The sequence below is a fragment of the Hirundo rustica genome, chromosome 13, assembly GCF_015227805.2.
Source record: "Hirundo rustica isolate bHirRus1 chromosome 13, bHirRus1.pri.v3, whole genome shotgun sequence".
NCBI classification, from domain to species: Eukaryota; Metazoa; Chordata; class Aves; order Passeriformes; family Hirundinidae; genus Hirundo; species Hirundo rustica.
In genome coordinates this window covers 10,770,990-10,789,500 of record NC_053462.1, presented here as the reverse complement: position 1 = coordinate 10,789,500, position 18,511 = coordinate 10,770,990, and the positions used below count along the sequence as shown (strand labels likewise).

At 44.2% G+C, this 18,511-nt stretch overlaps 1 protein-coding gene across 1 annotated transcript in view; it reads left to right on the top strand.

Moving 5' to 3' along the window:
• Positions 1–6,996: 6,996 nt before the first annotated feature.
• Positions 6,997–18,511, top strand: part of HDGFL3 (HDGF like 3) — a 41,725-nt gene continuing 30,210 nt past the window's right edge. The window contains exon 1 of the mRNA XM_040077672.2: positions 6,997–7,150. Coding sequence (XP_039933606.1) covers positions 7,067–7,150 — 84 coding nt within the window. The 5' untranslated portion in view covers positions 6,997–7,066. The remainder of the gene's footprint in view (positions 7,151–18,511) is intronic.

Here is an 18,511-nt window from a genome sequence, read left to right as displayed (position 1 = left end):
TCAGTCCTTACCCCCAGTCCCCCTTTGAGGACTCACCATCCAGGAGCCATGGGGATGATGTAGTAAGTCTGGGCAGGGTGGGGGTGGTAACATGAGAAAGAAGTTCTGGTTTTGGCTGGGATATGGTTAATTTTCTTTACAGTAGCTCATATGGTGCTGTGTTTTGGCTCGGTGACCAAAGTGATGCTGACCACACAGAGATGTGTGGGACTTGGCTGCCTACTGGAGTTAACCCACAACAAAGAAGCAGCAAGACGCTCAGTGCTGTGAAGCCAAGGTGTTAAACACAGGTATGACAGGAAGAGGATATTTCCAAGAGACTCTTGAGCAAAGCAAAGTGATTATAAAGAATGGCCATATCCTCAATGGCACTGCTTCACATGAACTGGAGAAAAAGGGCACATGGATGAGAAAGGTCAAGAAAGACCTACAGAGGTCATATCTGGACAAAAGTGCCTTCACAGAGATGAAAAATGCTCATGGAAAAAGGTGAGATCAGTGAGATTTGGCTGTGGCCTAGGTAAAAGACATGGAGGGAGATGGGCAAAAGACGCAGTTTAGTGATTTGAGTCACTGAGAGTTTGGGGATGTTGCCCATGGAATAGAGAAGGATGGTCTGAAGAAAGTTCCAGAGGTGACATGCTTAGAGTTTTTCTGCTGATTTCAACACAGTTGGGATGACAGTCTTGTGTCATTTAGTTTGCCTTCTATTAAACTCTTGCTGATGCCAACCTACCCAGGAAGAAATTCCTGACAGAATTCTTTTTTTCCTGTGATAACCCTTACACATTAGACTGCAGCACAACATTTTGAGATTCAGGGCTTGGGTTCCGGAAGTGTGAATCCTTGAGCAGTAGGTACATCCCATCGTCAAACTCTGCTGCTCTTGAGAGAGGTTTTATGGTACAAAGCAGCAGCAATCTCCAGAAATTGCATGCTAGCTGCATTATTTCTTTCTGTTTCCTGGCTTCTGACACTGCCATTCAGGTAATACAAAAGTGAAGTTACAAATCTCCTTAAATAAATATGTTCTGTTGTCCATGTTGGGATGTAATTATTCATTAAGTCACATTTCAAAAGGCTTTTTGATTAATGTACCAGAGGCATGTGAGAGAAATCCTTTTCTCCAGTATTTATGAGGGGAAACTACGATGGGGTAAGTGTCAGGAATCTGGCACTAAATTTATTGTTCTTGTCAACTCTCAACATACTTCTCACCCAATAAATCTCTGAGACTTTAGATGACACATCTAAAATATTTCTCCAGAGGAGGAATATCTGTTGCAGGTTTTCTTTCTTAGGTATCACAGCTTTATAGCTTTGGAGGTGGAGTTTCTCACCTGGCCATTTGAAGGAGTATTTTATAGATTAGCATATCAAATGGAAATGAGAGAGACTAGTTTCATTGTAATGAATGATATAACAAACACATAAAATTATGGGAATATCAAAGTAAATTGTGCAACTTCTGTCCATCAAGATAATCTTCATATCATGTGTAATGTTTATGGAAGTACTAGATTTTGATGAGTGTTTCTCAATAAATAACTGCTAAAACATTTCACATGCCACAAGAGAAAATTCAACCAGTGAAGTTGCAAAGTCAGGTAGTTAATGTTGTGAAATACTCAGGTTACTGGAAAGGTTTGTGATACGATCTTTAAAAATATCCTTCTGATTTGTTTTTTTCTCCCCACCCCTAAAAAATCTCAGGCTGGTTACCACTGAAGAGCCTGGTAGGTCATAAAGTCCAATACCTTTGAATGCAGTGTGGATTTCCACATAAGCTGATGAGCTAACTGACAGCACAGTGACAGGTCATTAGACTTTGTAAGGAGAGCTTGCCAGCAGAGAATGAGATGTACTGGGCAACAGATTTTGTTAGATAATGTGCAGGTTTTCTTGATTTATACTAAGATACTCTGAAATCTTTGTCTTCTTATACACGTCTGCTTTTACCTCTCTTTCTTAATCCCTTTCTGCTTTTCTCACATCCTTTCCAGGCTTTAGTTCCTGCTTCCCTTCCAGCTTTCCCCAGTTCTCTCACAGGGAGCCATTTCTTCCTCTCATGAGCTTTGCTTCCACGGTCATCTCCAGCATGAGCTGAATCACATTCACTTTAGCCTAGAGCATGTTTAGTCCAGACAGAACACGAGGCTTGTTTATTAATCCCTGTTCAGTGTTTACAAATGCTTTTCAGACACTTGAAAATCAGCTACATTTATATGGTACCTGGAAATTCGGTAATTTTACAATTATTTCTTTTACTGTCATTGTCAGAAGAGTTTTGATTCATTGAAAATTTCAGTTCTAATGGTTAAATTATGAAAGATACGCAAGAAACTAGAAACAGAGGTTTGAGTTGGAACATGTTAAGCAGCACTGACTGTAGGCATCTTTTGCCTGCTGTAGCTTTAGCTGAAATGTCTGTAGAGAACAAGGAATAGCAGCAATGCATACTTGCTAATAACATTTCCATCCCATGCACCTCTTTCCAGCTTAGAGTGGAAAGCTCCCAGCCAGAGAGAGAGTTAATTCTAACTGAAGTGCTTCTATCTCTTCTGCCTCTAGGATACGTGTTCACACCTCTGCAACATGTAAAGCAATCACCTTAAAGATTGTCTAATTTAATATGATTAGGAGTGTGTAACATAAGAAGATTCATGAAATTGAGTACAGATAACTTGCTTCAGCTATGATACACACCCTTCTCCCTTCTAAGCTTATTAAAGAGAAAGCTTGAGATCCCCTGGTGAGCTGCTTATCTCCAGTAATTAAGAATATCCTAATGGGCATGGTAAGTGCCTTTCTATGCATGTTGGGATGGACATAAACCATCATGGCCTCTTTCTGCCTGACATGAAGTGGCTCTGTGATTTCAGATAGTGCTCTCAGACATGTCTTGCACAGGGGAATGGCTCAGTTGTGATTCAGAACAATTTCCTATTAAAATATTTTACACAGAAGTACTACGTTACTGTGGTCATAGGCAAAATACTAGTCATGTTAGTCATTACTGACACTTTTATATACAGGAAAAGGAAATGCAGAAGGAAAGAAAATTATATCAGTTTATATTATACTATACTGATATAGTTTGATATATCAAATATATATATCAGTAGGTAAGTAAAAATAAAGAGTTTTGTTTCATTATTTAACAGTAAAGTTGATTGTACAGGTGGCCATGCTGCAGCGCATTCACAGTCTGATCTCAGAAGAGATTTCAGCAGGGAAAGCAAAAATTGTGAGGTGGCCAGGGACATAATGTTAGAAGCAAATGTAATAATCCATGTGGTTTCAACAGACACAATATAGGCAGCTTCTCAAAAAATGGCAAGTGCAAGATACCAGTATGAACAGGATTCACACTCCAGACTGTCTGCATGCAAATAAGTGCGTGCAAAACCATGGAGTATTTAATGCAAAAACTTAGGTATGATTAAACATGTATTCAGGACTTTGGAAAGTTCTTTTGAAATTAAGCCCTTTTTGTCCACATGCTCTCTTCTTAAATATTGATCTACACTTTCAAATCAATGAAATCTTTTCACTTATGAAAGTTTTCAACCAGCAATGTGTAGTTATTCTTTTCCTCATGTGCACTGGAGAGAAATTATCGGAACTAGCTGAAAGCTTCTCAATAACTCAAGAACACTGTTTCATGGGAATTACTGGGAACTCAAAATTCAGTAGTGTGGTAATGACTTCAGAGCAGTTATCTCAGACTCCATCTGTCCTTGGTGACTCAGGGTTTCACTCTGATCATGCTGCTGGCCCTGCCACCTCTCCTGCAGTCCTGCTGGGCCTCTGTCATTGCCATCTCCCCTGCTCATACCTGTGTATACTGCCCTGCTCTGGGAATAGAGCACCTGTCTGGCAGGGGGAGAGAGAACTTGGTATGACCATTCTGAGGAGTTCAGGGAGAAGGAGACACCCATCCCTGCTGCAGGTCTCCCTTGCTCCATGAGGACATGGCTATTGCTGCGTCTGTGACCTGCTGATCATTGTGCTCAAGGCAGACACAGCTCTTGGCTTCTCTAGACTTAGGCCTATGTACATATCTCATATATATGTGCATATCTCAGCAAGCCTCTGCACCCCTCCGCTCACTGTTATGATCTGAAACTGCTCTTGAAGTGTTTGGAAGAAACTCTCTTCACTCCTCTTTTCCACTTCTGTGTGGAAGGAGTAGATGAACTCTCCTTTGTAAGAGAAGAGAAAGGAACAGAATACAGGTGACCTAGCAGGAGATCTCAGGCTTTGTGTGCTGTGATGAGAGGCTGAGGGGGTTATGCACGCTACCAACTCCTTTGCGTTTTGTGCCAAAGTTCTTTACTTTCCTCTTAATGTGTGGAACATTTGATTCGGTTTTTTATTTGTCAGCAAGGGAGTTTGCTTTTTCTTCTCCATTTTATCCCAGCATCTTAACCACAGCTTGATGGAGGAACTATCTGCAGAGTGTTTTAAGAGTTTTCAGCTGGCCAAGCCTGAACAGAGTTCTTACCTTAGCAACTCATTTATCCTTTGCAGTCTGTTCACGAGATAAAGAGAGCTGCATCCTTGCATGTCCATGGGATGAGTTTTCTTTGGAGATCTAGTGTATTATTATCTTCACTGCAGACTAGAAACAATATTAATTCACTGCATTCTCTGCAGACACCAGTGTTGGGACAAAAGGAAATAAAAATGTGCACATTGCAATGAGATGTTTCAGTTCTGTATCTAGTCACTTCAAATGTTGCTATTTTGACATTAGCAATAAATTGTTGTTTGGGTGTGTACATAAAGTGTAGAGTTTCCTTTTGTAAGAAACTGGCACACATCCCACTCCTTTCTGATTTAAGGTCACTACGTAAGTTACTAGAAAGAGCTGTTCATATCTGAACAGCTGAGATGAAAAGCAAACAATGCATTAAAAAAAAAAAAAAAAAAAAAAAAAAAAAAAAAAAAAAAAAAAAAAGCAGCTCCACTCCCTAGTATTTTGGAGGGGAAGCTGTTTTGGGGAGGTAATCCTATGTGTGTAAGACAGCACACAGGATTATTCTGGAGAGGGTCAGATTAGAGCCCCCAGCTCCTATACTCAGAGATTTTCTATTACATTTTTCTGAAGGGAATTAGGTATCAATTTAAGAGGATACAAAATCCTATTTGATGTGAAAGTGAAAGTGAGCTGTTTGGCCAGATGTGTATATACTGCAGGTGGCTGCATTGGCAACCCTGTCACTGATCAGTACTTCAGAACAGTAACAGCACTGAGCACAGTGCGGGCTCATTATCTAAATGTTTATCCAGCTTTTTGGAATTCTTTTTCCATTATTAGTCTGCTACTGATACCTGAGCTAATGATTTTACAGCAATGCTTCCACCAGCAGTGAAGTGCTTATCCTTTTTTATGACCCAGAGCAGAAACTTTCCTGACTTACATTTTTGCAACAGCAGCATTTGGGCTCCAGAGCCACATCTGGGGGTACCATAAAAAGTAAATCTTCTTGGTCCTGTGCCAGCCCGGGAACAGGTGCTAGAAGAAGCATTTATCTTATTTTTCTGCCATTACCAGCCATTGCAGACTGGTAGTGCTCTCTGTGGTCCATCTTCTCCCTCCCCAAAATGTGACCCTGCGGTCTTCAGCCATCCATTTCCTTCCTCATCAGCAGGAACTGCCTGTAGCCAGGTACTTTCCTTGGGTGTCAGGGAAGCACCAGCCAGAGCTGTCTCCCTAAACCCAGTTGCCATCTTAAATGTGGGAGTGGTTGGGGAACCTATTGCTAGAGTTTCAGCCAGACCTGCAGAAAAACCTTTCCTAAACTTTACTGCTTGTGACCCACCTTGCAGGTGCCTATCTAGTTTTACTAGATACTTGAGTATAGTAAATGTCAATAATAATTGATGTTTGAACATTACAGCTGAACTGATAGCATTATGGTAAAAGCAGCAATATCTGGGATTTGTGAGTTACCAAGGCTTCCCTTTCACGGGGAAAAACTGGCATCACCTGGCAAGCAAGAGATCCCAAACACCCTGTGAGGGGAAGTCACCATTGTGCAGCTCCAAGGTCCATGGCTCGGTGGATGTAGGTTTTAGTTTTAAGCTGAAAAGGCAGGTGGAGGGGTCTTTAGTTTTAAGCTGAAAAGGCGGTGGAGAAGAGGCTGGATACAGAAATTGGGACAGCCTTGTGCTTAGGAGCCAGGCCGTTGCCGAGGGTCTGCACAGGCTGCTTGGCATGGGGAGGGCTCGGGAGGGGCGTGCAGGCGCCCGGAGGAGCCGGTCCGTGCTGGGCCTGGACCTCCGTGACAGCCGGGGCCAGGGCACCCCCAGGCCCGAGGGCCGGGCGCCTTTGGCCGGGGGAAGCGGGCGCCCTGCCGCCAACACCGGCCGGCTTCTCCTCGCCGCCCTGCCTCCATGTCGGGCGCGCATAAAGAACCATGTCATGCTTCAGCGGGGAAGGGAGGGCCGGGCGGGACTGGAGCGCTCTCTGCTCTCCTATTTTCATAGAAACCGATCTGTGTACCTAGAAAATAACAGGAAGGGAAAGCGCGGGGGGAGGCGCGGGCGGGGTGGGGGGGGATAAGAAGATCCTGTTTTCGGTCGCTGCCCGAGGAGTAATTCGTCGGAGACGGCTCCATATTCCCGGGGCCGCGGCGGCTGCGGCGGGGATGGAGCGGGCGGCGCGGGCGGCGTAGCCCAGCGCGCACGGGGGGGCCGCGGGCAGCGCCGCGCCCGCCGCCGCCGCGGGGCGAGGGCTCCCCGGCCGCCCCCGCCCGGCCAGCCCGCTCCCTGGTACCGGGGGCTGCTGGGGTTGTGTCCAAGGCCTCCCCCTCCCCCGCGTACACACTCACACACACAGACACACGCGCACACACTCACACTCACACACACACCCCATCTCCTCCCGCCGCCGCCGCCGCCGCCGCCGGAGAGATCGGGGATCGCCCGCGGCCCGGCCCCGCTCCCGGCTGCGCCCCGTGCCCGGGCGCATCGCACCCCGCGGGGGGCTCGCCCGGCTGCCCCCGGGGCGGCGTGCGCGGGGCGGGGGGACACACGGCGGCTCCCGCGGCGGCTCCCGATGGCTCGTCCGCGGCCCCGAGAATACAAGGCTGGAGACCTGGTGTTCGCCAAAATGAAGGGGTACCCGCACTGGCCGGCCCGGGTGAGTACCGCGGCGGGGGCGCCCGGCCCCGCGCCGCCGCCCCCCTCGCCCCGCGGCCGGGCGGGCAGCGGCCGGGCCGCGGCCAGGAGCCGCCGGAGGCCCCGGCTCCGGCCCCGCCGGGCGGGGGGCCGCGGTGCGCGCCCACCCCGCTATTATTGTGCATCTTTTCTTTGATCTGTAGATTTCTCCCCGGCCCCCCGGGAGGAGGAGGAGGTGGAGGAGGAGGAGGAGGAGGAGGAAGGGGGAGGGAGGGGGGCGAGCGCGAGCTGTACCTGGGTTGTTATCGCGGGGAGGAGGCTTGGGGAGCCGGCAGCCCTGCCTGCATGAAAACGATGCTGTTTATCATGCGCCCTCCCTCGCCCCGGCCCCCGGCTCCCCCGGGAGGCAGAAGGGCCCCGCCGACCCCCGCGGCCCGGGGCAGGGTGAGGCCGGGCACCGCGGCCGCCGCCCCCGGGCACCGCGGCCCAGGGACCGGCCGGGACAGCGCTGCGGGCCGGGCCCGGGGACCTGCGGGGAAGGGGCTCGGCCCGAGGCAGGGACAGGTCTGCAGGGGGCGAGGCCCGGGGTCAGGCGGTGTGTGTCCCCGGGGCGGCGGGCTCGGCTCGGGGAGGCTGGGTGAGGTGAATCGGGGTCTGGCTCTGGGGCAGCCCTCCAGCCCTGGTGCCACCCCACTGCACCCAGGCTTTTTGGGTCTCTCGCACCTCCCGCCTCACCTTGCCCTTTACTGGGTTGACTTCCTTTCGTAGGCCTTTGTCATTTCTTGTTTTACACTGCCTTGGTAACAACTGAGGTGCAAAGGCACCGTGGTCATTTGACGGTCAGATAAGCGCTGATTATGCTTGAACATCCATTTCTGGTGCTGCTACAATAACGCAGGGCAGAGCTTTCCCTGGGGGGTCTGGTGCTGGCATATTTACATGGCCCGTCCCTTTCCTCCTCTTCGGTCACTGTTGTGTAAACTCACTAAGTAACACGTGTTGTGGGAGCTCTTGGCAGGCATCAAACAGTGAGTCTGTATTTACTTGTCTTCCCCAGCCTTGCTGGGATGACTGGGTAGTGCTTCATGCCATCATTTGCTAGTCAAGGAAACTTGCTGTTCTTTGTAGACTGTAAAAAACATGAAGATAGTGAAGAGTTGTATGCAACCTGCAGGGAAACATGGATGAGCAGGGTAGAGATGGACTGACATTTAGCATTACCCTTGGCAACACAGCCCTGGAAAAGGATGGGTGTAAGTGCTGGGAAGGTGTCCCGAGCAGAGTTGGAAGCAGAAGTGGTGGTGGTGAACAACAGACACTATACAGGGAGGGAAGGCCAACACAGCAGGCTTAAGCAAAGGTTGGTGAAAAAAGAATAGCGACAGGGTTCTAAATATCCAGAAGCCTGGTAATGAGGTGGTGCATGCAATTATTTTGGCAGAGCAGGCTAAAATTAGCATGCAAAAGGCCGAACGTAATCAACAACGGGTTGTGGTTTTGTAATTCTATCATTATACAGGTTGGTGGATATACTACCTAAAAAATGGCAATTTATGTCAGCAGAACAGCATGAGCCACTGAAAATTGACTTCTTTCCTACCTCTGTCATGGTTTAATTTACTGTGAAAATTTTAATGTGAACAGTTGAGACCATTACCACGTTGAAGCATGTTAATCCCTTTCCTTTTTGAGCCTTTGTAAAACTCACATTTGTTTACTCAGAAGCAGAACAGGGCCTTTTGTTTTAATGGCATTTTCTTCCCTTTCAAAAAAATCATTATATTCTATGCAGCTGGTCATAGCTTTTGACTGGGTTACTAAATAGGTACCTGAATGGCAATAATATCCAACAAAGTACATCTTGACTAGGAAAAAATAGGTGTGCTGTTCACATAACTCACTTCCTTTGTGCAGACTAACAGGATGTAAAGTTCAAGTGAAGACAAAGCAGTCTCTAGTTTCAGCATGACTTAGCAAGTAGAGGTAGAACCTATAGAGAGCCCAGATTCTACCATCAGGTAGGAAGAGAGCTGTCAGGAGAGGGGAGCATTAGTACTGCGTGTTAGTTCAGCGGAGGGTGCACAGAATGTGCTTCTGTAACTTGTGATGCTGTTACATACAACTTCATGGTAGATCAGGCTGATGTCTGCCTGAACCTTGTTAGATTTACAGTTCATGCCATCTTTGCTAGGACTTTTCTTCATCTTGGTTGCCAGGTTTTGCCTGATGCACATTTTCTTCAATGAAGGAAAAACCTAGTGAGAATATCAGTCTTTATTTTGTTTCTCAGAAAACATTATGGCATACAAATAAGGAGAAAAGAAATATTTGGGTTGAGAATGCAACTCAGACACTTCTGATTAACGGAATGCCTTTTATCCAGGGGATTTGCTTCCTTCCAGATCGTTGAGTGGTTGCTAGCTACTTCTCTATTCATTATCCAATTAGTGTATTTGATCTTTGTATCCTCATAAAAACTTATATATTTCATGCACATATAGTAGCTTTAGTAATACAAGTAACAATACATTTAAATGTCAGTGTTATTGCCCCTACCAAGTGGTGTTTGGCATCAATGAGACCTTTGGCATGGATTTCCTGTCTAGGGACAAACTTCTTAAACTGTGTTTAATAAACTTGCGAAGTGTTAGAGCAGGACAGAAGTGCTCTGCCTGCCCTCTAATGAAACACACAGACGTAACTGACCTGGCTCAGAATCAGCTGTGTATTTTGGTGCACATGGGTAGTGTCATGCAGAGCAGGTACCTCAGACCCCAGAGGCTCCAGCAGCAGGATGCAGACGTGTCCCCAGCTCAGTGACTCCTGTCTCTCACAGGGAGCCTGTGGGCTCAGCCAGCTCCACGTGCCACAGCACCGCCAACAAACCCAGCACAGGCAGCTCTCTCGATCCCTACGTTAGCTTCCCACCCCCTCTCCTTGGAGCTGTGTTGATCCGGTGATCAGTAAAAACAAGCCTGACAAACCCGACTTCCATCCCTGTGAATAAAGAGAGAAAAAACATGCAGAAAGTGGAAAAATAGTGATGAAACGCTGGGGCACCATTGGAAAATTGTGTCCTATAACTGATGGAGTGCTCTAGCACTGCATTTACCGTTTCTTTGTGGATTGGGCTAGAATTCATTTGAGAAAGATGGAATTTGCCACACTTGGCCAAAACAATAATGCCCAGATCCCTGATGGCTGAAAGAGGTCACTTAGGTCTTATTACCTGGAAGGGTTGCTTTGCATTTTGGTATCACATTTTCTTGTACAAAGCCAAAATTTCCTTTAGCTTGATTGGAGGACAACAGATAGGTTTAGAATTGTATTGAGGTTTAGTAATAATGGTAAAGGAAATACAGTTTGGTTTAACATGGTTTTTATGTTTGTCTGTGATGTCTGTTGTCTTCAGATGTTCATCAAAAATGCAAAATAAATACAAACTGGCCAGGTTGTCAATCCAACAAGTAAACAATTGTGTATCTAGAGAGCATGCAAAAATAGAGGGAAGATACCATTGTGATTAAAATGTAGAAAATAAGAATTTAATTTGTTGTACATTTGATGAGTGGTCTTTGGCTTTGAAGCAGTAAATCCCCTTGTGTTTTACTTCCTTGTTTGTAAAAGACAGTTAAGTCTTGTGCCTTTACAAAAGTGTTGTGGAGACAAAATCCCAAACGTTTATGAGTTTCTCTGATACTTCTCTGATAGGAGCTGTAGTAGCACACATAGACAGAAAAATCTCTTTTTTCAGATACCCTAGTTTATCTAGGATAAATGTCCTGGTTTATTGAGAAACTGCCTCTTGAATAGTCACTCACATGAGATAAAAGGGAAAAACTAGTGGTAGATTCAGAAAGATCAATAATGGTGTTTGTTTTATGAGTGACCCTGAAGAAACAATAGGCACTTAGTTGCTGAAATTAGCTGTTGATTTAAAAATAGGAAGGAAACTGTTAATGCAACTGTAGGAGCAGAGAAAAAGTCTGGAATGACCTCAATAAAATAAGAACATGCCCAAATAAATGGCTGATGCCATTATTGAACAGAAGTTTAGGATTGTGCAGGGGAGACAAGAACTGTATTTGGATAAGCAGCAGGACTTTGTGTAGGGATGGCAAAGTTTATTTGGGATAATACAAGAGACCCAAGCAGGTAAGACAATGTATTTTAATGTAAAACACATGGATGTTTAAAGCTGTTTAGAACATGTTGTACTGAGAGGAGGACACAGCCTTTAAAGTGTTGGTGTCACACCATTATGAAGGTGTATTTATTATCTTGTCTGGGTGAAGTTCCTACTTCAGGACTCCTGTTTGTCTTGTCCACTTCCTTTATTGCTACTCTGAATTAATACATACTTTAACTCCAAATTTGCTACTTAGCTAACAATATTCCTATGAATGCCACTGTTAGAAAGCATCTGCCAATAGCAATGGCAGAATGAGATTTGAGGCACTTCAATGTATTAGTTTCAAATGGATGTGAAATTTTCAGTATATTGCTTAGAGTAATACATAGTAAATGCTGTCATTTTAATGGGAACTAGTGGCAGTGGCAGGCTGAGCCATCATAATGTAGTGATTACATGGTAGTTTTTAGCTCAGTATTTTCAGTGTTGTTGACTGTGTCCCCTCTCCAAAAAGGCATGAAAGTAAGGCACCTGAAAGTATGAATTGAAATAATTCAAGGGAAGGGTTTAAAGGTAAGCTTCTGCCTAAAGACTTTGTTAGGTGATGGCCTAGAAAGGCTCATAACATTATAGTATCATAATGTATTGTTAGACAGTATTAAAAAAAATTACTGCTACAGAGGAACAGAGGATTTTCAGTGTCAAAAAAAATTCAAAAATATATTTTGGACACCCTTATGCATACATTTTAGTAAATAAGCCTCTGTCATCCAGTTCAGTGAAGTGTGGATGGGAGCCAGTGGTTGATTTTGGTGCAGGTGTAGGTGTAGGACCAAGGCTTAAGTTCTGACATCATTTGATAAAGTACAAGGTACAGAAACAACTTTGGTCTGTTATAATGGCCAGTATGACAGCTTGCAAATATTGAACTCTCCAACACATCATAGAAGAAAGGATCTGCTTTTTAAGTGTTTGATATTTAAAACAGACCATTTGTTTTTGTATTAATATAAGAATAAGGGAAGGTGGGTTTTTCCCTGGCAGGTTTTATCGTTTTTGGCAAAGAATGACAGACAAAAATCAGATTAGATCCAGAAAACTTCAAAGGATCTATCGAAATAGACAACAGATCTTTCTCTGTGTTTTTCTGCCAAAACTTGGTCTGCAGTCTTTTGAGCTTTTCTCCTTGGCCATTTGGGACCTGTCCAGTCCTCCACCATATGCTTTTCTCCTTTCCCCCTTTTGGTTGCTCTGGTTTATGACCTCACTTTTGCCATGTTACTAAATATGAGTCCCCTGTGACTTCTCCTTTACCAACTCAGGGCTTCTTCAGTCTCTCTCCCTCTTTAATTATGTACCTCACTCATACATCAGTCCTTGGAGATCTGCAGCAGTTTTTCCTGGCGGGTGTCTGTTTGTTCCTTTCTGAGATGAGACATGATTTGCTGATCACTGCAAAGGTCTGCCTTTTCCTGAGAACTGATGGTGAGGTCATGGCTTCTTCAGGAAGCACTTCCATGAGTTCTGCTGTGGTGCATGGGAAAAGAGCGCATTTCAGGCAACGAGTCCTTTACGGAATTGTTTCTACTTTCTAATTCTTCTGCACCATGTTGACGCATGTTGCTTAAACTTAAGGCATTTAAACTTATTTGCAGATACCTATTTGTCATATCCTGGAGTAGGGGTGAATGCATTCTCAGTGGCTTAATCAGTTCATTGAGTACTGATTCCTTCACTTCCTAAAACAAAAATAACAAGGAGTGAAGTATTAATTCTCCTACTGTTTGGAAAGTAGGGAACTTAAGTAGCTGATGGTCTTTTTCTGTCCTGCAATCAGTTTTGAGTGTGAATTAAAAAGATTTAATCTGAGGATTATAGCATAAAATGCCATCATTTTATACATGAGGTTGAACCATAGTAAATAGTAAAACCTTTGCTCTTGTTTGGCAAATGAATCACTTAGGGGCCAAGATGTTCTGTGTTTGTTGTTAGCACAGCAGGGGTATATGGGGGGAACATCTTTAAAATTCAGTTCTTTAAATCTCCCAATTGGTTTTTTTTCCTCTTAATTTGGTTTAAATAATTAGCCCCAAATGTGCAAGTCTGATCTTTTTGTGTAGATGACAATAGATGAATACATTTTTTCTTGCAGTGTCACAATTTTAAGTCCAAATGAAGCTAACACAGAATACAGTTCTCAGAAATTTTGAGGCAATAAGCAACTAAAGTTTTTCATACCCATGTTCTACAGACCTTTTGTTAGATACTTTTCCTTGTTACTTTGAAGCCATTGAATAATTTTCATCATCTGATCTCATGGAAATTGTTGGATATGTATTTTGGACGAAGGAATGGTGCCCCTTTCAGTCAAATCTGTAGCCTGTCAAGTCAATCTCTATGTTGCTACTACAGAAAGATAGGAGAAATATGTGTTTCCCCTCATTAATTGTCAGATCTCTTTTTTTAATTGGGTAAAGAACCTTTTAGGACCCCCAACCAGAATGAACTTTTTGTAGACAGCAAAATGAAGACAGAGTGTTCAGGCTTAACTCTTCATTTCCTGACTTTCCTGTCATAATAACACATTAACAAGTCTTCCTGCATTTAGGATGATAAAAATCTTGTAAGCAAGTGATTGCTGACAGTAAGTTTATACAATTGTCATTTGAGGATAGATGAAAGGACTTCATGATAATGTTGGAGAGGTGATAACAGTAGGGAGAAGTTGGACATTTTAACTGCTCCAAGTGGTGGTGCCTGGGCAGTATAAACCTTTCCACTGTGTACTTGAGAGGCATAAGGGAGAATGAGGCTGCCTGAGGCCTCTCAGTAATACTGTAATTTGAGTGATAAATATAGCAACAAACGCTGGGAAGTAGTGTGTGTGGAGCAGACAGGAAGAGGTTGTGGAGATGGCTTTTTAAAGGTGTTGGGAGTTAGCTGAACGTCAGTACTGTGCTGATTTTTAAGTACCTTGGTACTTTTCCAGGCTGCCCCTGTGCCATCCCATGCCTGCCTCCCATGGATGTGTCCGTGTGTGTGCAGACTCACCTGTCCTGTGCACAGGTACACATGCTCCCCTGGAAAAGGTTAGATGCTCAAAACACAAGTGTGGCACGTGGGCAGGGCATCAGCTGACTCTGGACTCTAACAGAGGCAGCCTCAACAGCCAGCAGTTTGGCTGAAGCACAATGGACAATGAAAATGAACCATTATTTGAAAGATTCCAAGAAATATTTGGCAAACAAGACAGTATCATGAGGTAAAGCTTTTAAAACTTAAAGAAGGAAACAGATCTTTGCTTCCTCCTCTTGGGAAGGTCTCTGCAGTACTGGCTTTGCACATCTGAGATTGTTTCATTCATTTGTGTAGCAGCCAGTTCTCAACCTGATACTGAAATTGGATATAAACTGCAGATTCATTTCATTTTCCTTTCTTCTGCTCAGACTGTTTGACATGACAGGCTTGATAATACTTTTGCCTGAAGGGTATATGAGACCTGGCTTTGGGGAAAGGTTTAGTTTGTTTGTTTGTGGTTTTTTGGTTCTAGAAAACAAAAGGAAGGTAAGAAATTTGAGTAAATGCTGCAGCTTCTTAACAAAACAATGTGATGAACTTCCCATGTTATGAAGTAGTTCCTATTGTCCCAGTCTGAAGTGCCCCATCCTTGAAGTGGTCTCAGGTCAACCCAAATATTATCCTTGGCATCAGTGTTTCTCCAAAAAGACACATAATGTCCTTGAATTTCAGAAGGATTTTATCTCTGCCTCCTGGCCTTTTGTAAAGCTCTGCTGAAATCTGAAAATGCCTTCAGAGTCAACATAAAGGGAGGACATGACGTACTCTGCTCTGGGCCACACAGAGCCCAACATTAGAAAGGACAGGTGTCCATAGATTTTGGTCTCTGCCTTAGAAAAGTACATTTAAATCTCTTTCAGCTTTCCATCAGCAGATTGAAAGGTTAATTAGCATACATCTGTAGCCCCAACAATGCAAACTGGAAAAAACTGTTTATTTTGCCTTGCAGCAATGTGTAAAAAACCTAGAGAGAGGATGTTTGCCAGCTCTGTTTGGCTGCCTGAAGGGAAGACATCATATAACAAAAGAGGAAAAACAGGGCAAGGAATATCATGCACCAAAGAATTTTCTTAAGACCATCAGTTAACAAAACATCCTACCTGCAGCAGAGTAGGGCCAGGGAGGAAGGAAAAAATTCCAGGCTGTAGGGAGCTTACAGGTGTCACTGTGGTGTCACTGATGTCAGCTAGGAAACAGTGTGTCAGCCTTTAAAGTCAGGAACCTTGTCCTCCTTGGGCTTGGACGGCACCTAGCTATGAAGCCACTAAAATACAGAGAGTAAAACTACACCAAAGGCAATGAGTAGAAGAAACTTTAAGTCTGGGAGAGCTCAAGATACAATTGTACAATAATGCAAACCATTTCTGGGAATCACTCCCATATCAGACTGGATTACTGAATGTACTAAATATAAGTACATATTGAAACTTAATAATAACTCAGGGAGTGACCTTACAGAGATGTGTAGCATGAGTCTGGAGATGCAATCCAGGTGGGAGAAGCGGGAAAGTGCAAAGAGAGGAGCAAAACCTATGGTTGCAAAGGACAGTTCTGGAGTTGCTACTATTTCCTTGCTATGCTGATGTGTTTTCTATACAAGGTCACTGGAACCAAGCCACTCTTTTTTGCTAGTTTTCCTTCAGCCTCACAAAACTTCTGTTTTACAGCATTCACACCTCCATAAAGGGTTCTGTCAACCCTTTCTTTTAATTCCTGGAGGACAGAGTATCTTCCTCATCTGGACTCTCTTCCACATGTAGAAAACAAGAATCCAAGTCTCTATCCCTGACTGCTACCCTAGTCTCTAACCCATTATAACTAGGAGGCAATTCCTGCAGCTCCTCTTCTGCTTACTCCTCTGGGAGATGTTTGGATGTAGAGCACTTACAGTTCACCTTTTGTATGGCTCTGTGGGTATCTTCTGTGGGGTGGGAGCAAGGGAGGGAGGCACCCATGGAGCAGTGTTTGGAGTCACATGTGCCGAGGGTTGTCTGTCCTGACACGGCAGCATAAGGTGATGCCAGAAAGCAGAGCACTGTGCCTCAAAAGACTTGTATTCTTCCTTCTCTTCAGTTTTGCTTTTTTCTTTCCTACCTCTGCTTGTGCAGAGACAGCCAGGCACAATGGCTGGGGGGGCTCCAAAGCGAGCAGACATGGGGGGCTGTGTGTGGCACCCCATAGGAAAAGCAAAGCTGTCCATGTATGGCTTCCTTCCTTCCTTGGGATAGACTTGGTCGCTGAACACTACATCAATCCCACCAGCCCCACTAATTGCTTTCAGTGTGTGCATTGCCCTAAGTAGCTGTGTATTTTTCCTTAGCTCCATTTCCATGTTCCAGTCTGTCCATCCATGTCGTGCACGAGGGCCGGATCATTCTCCCAGGTGCAGGTGCACCCTGTGGGGCTCTCTGCCCATGCTGGCAGGATGTGTGTTTGTATATGGGATTGCTGCAGAGTGCCATGACCTTTGCAGCACACTGGTTATTCAAATGTAACTTGTGGTCCACTATTGGCTTCCTGTAGTACTGCCGCTTCCAGCTTTCTCTTTCTGACACTGCCAATCCTTTTTCCCAGCTGTGTTGTGTTTTTCCTTTTGCAGACTGAATTTCAGTTTACGTGCAGCTCGTATTTCTCACAAACCCAGGACTGTGAGTCAGTTGTCACTGGGTTTACAATCACTGGGTGTAGGGAATTGACTGCAAGTTTCTGCATACACACCTACGAGCCTGAGACTACCTTTGAATATCTGCAAAGGTTCCCACCTCGCTGTCCCAAATGCCACTTCCAGAACATGGAAAAAGGTGCTGAGGGAGGCAGATCCTGGCAAGAAATACACCTTAGCAAGGCATCCCATGCCAGGCACAGTGTCCTACTGTAGTGGCATCTTTTGTCATCTTTTTCTTAAACTAATTAGTTGCTTGTTGGTTTTCAGTCCAGATGTCATAGTTTCCATCTGAGCCAGTGTAAATTTGTGTTTCTGTAAGGATTTCTTCAGACTCTATTATCTGGAATCCAATTAAGTAGCGTTCATTCAGGATTGATCACGTGTATGTGTTTGCAGAATTGAGGTTCCTGTGTTCTTAGCAGCATACCATTACTGCTGTATTTCATTATCCCCCAGTAGGAAAGGACTGGGGAATTTCATGTATTCGTTGACCTGCACAGATCCACTGCATGGCTGTCCTTGGTGCTATGGAATAGCAGAAGGAAGGTGATACCTTATCCCAATAGTTTGCTCTCTAAAGACCACGTCCCAGCAGCAGAGAATGAGTTTGACTGCGTAAAGATTCCCTTGATTTCAATAAAACTGCTTTCATGTGTGCTGCCATGCCTGTAGAAACATCAAATAGGACCACAGCCTAAGGGAGAAGGCAGACGTTCATCTTAAAAAAAGAAAAAATAAAATCTGACATTCCTTACTGCAGTGCCTCTCCAGATACCAGGACTTTTGAAAGATATTAGTGGTGCAGCAAACTCCAAGGATAATTCTTTCCATATGGTGTCTGGATCAGGTGACTTACATATGTGCACATTTTCAGGTACCCCTTTTGCTGCTTTTTATCAGAAGTTCTTTTCCAAAATCTTCCTCTTGTGCAAATTTTATTTTCCTTTGTCACGGTCAGTATTTCTGTCACAGCCTGTAGAAGAAGGTAGCATAAAGCTATTAAGCCTCGTGGTTAGAATTTTAATGTCTGCAAAGTAGCAAGTTTGTTCTAACTGATAATTTTTTTTTCCTTGCATTTATTTGTGCGACTCTGCTTTGGAGCTTTTTAATGTTTGTAAGGTAGTGGGTCAGTTTTGTGAACAGATTTTTTGAATTGGTACTTCTGGTAAGATGACAATAACTCCTTGTTAAAAGATGAAAACAGATTAGAGAAGACACATTTGTCAGATGGGGCTCTTCAGCATTAAAATGCTGTGAATGTTTGCTCCTTATCTTTTAGAAGATGCTTTATGCCATCTCCTGCCTTACAAATGAATGGATTCACCTGTGTATATAATTTCCATGTTATTGTTCTGGATGGGATCTGATCATACAAAGACAATGGCTTTGTTTATGCTGCCAAACTGTATGCCCAGCTGTGCTTGCTGGATCAAGCCTCTAGCTGTTAACTTTCTAGAAGACCATAATAATAAAGATTTTAGTGGCAATATGTTCAGAAGAAATGCCAG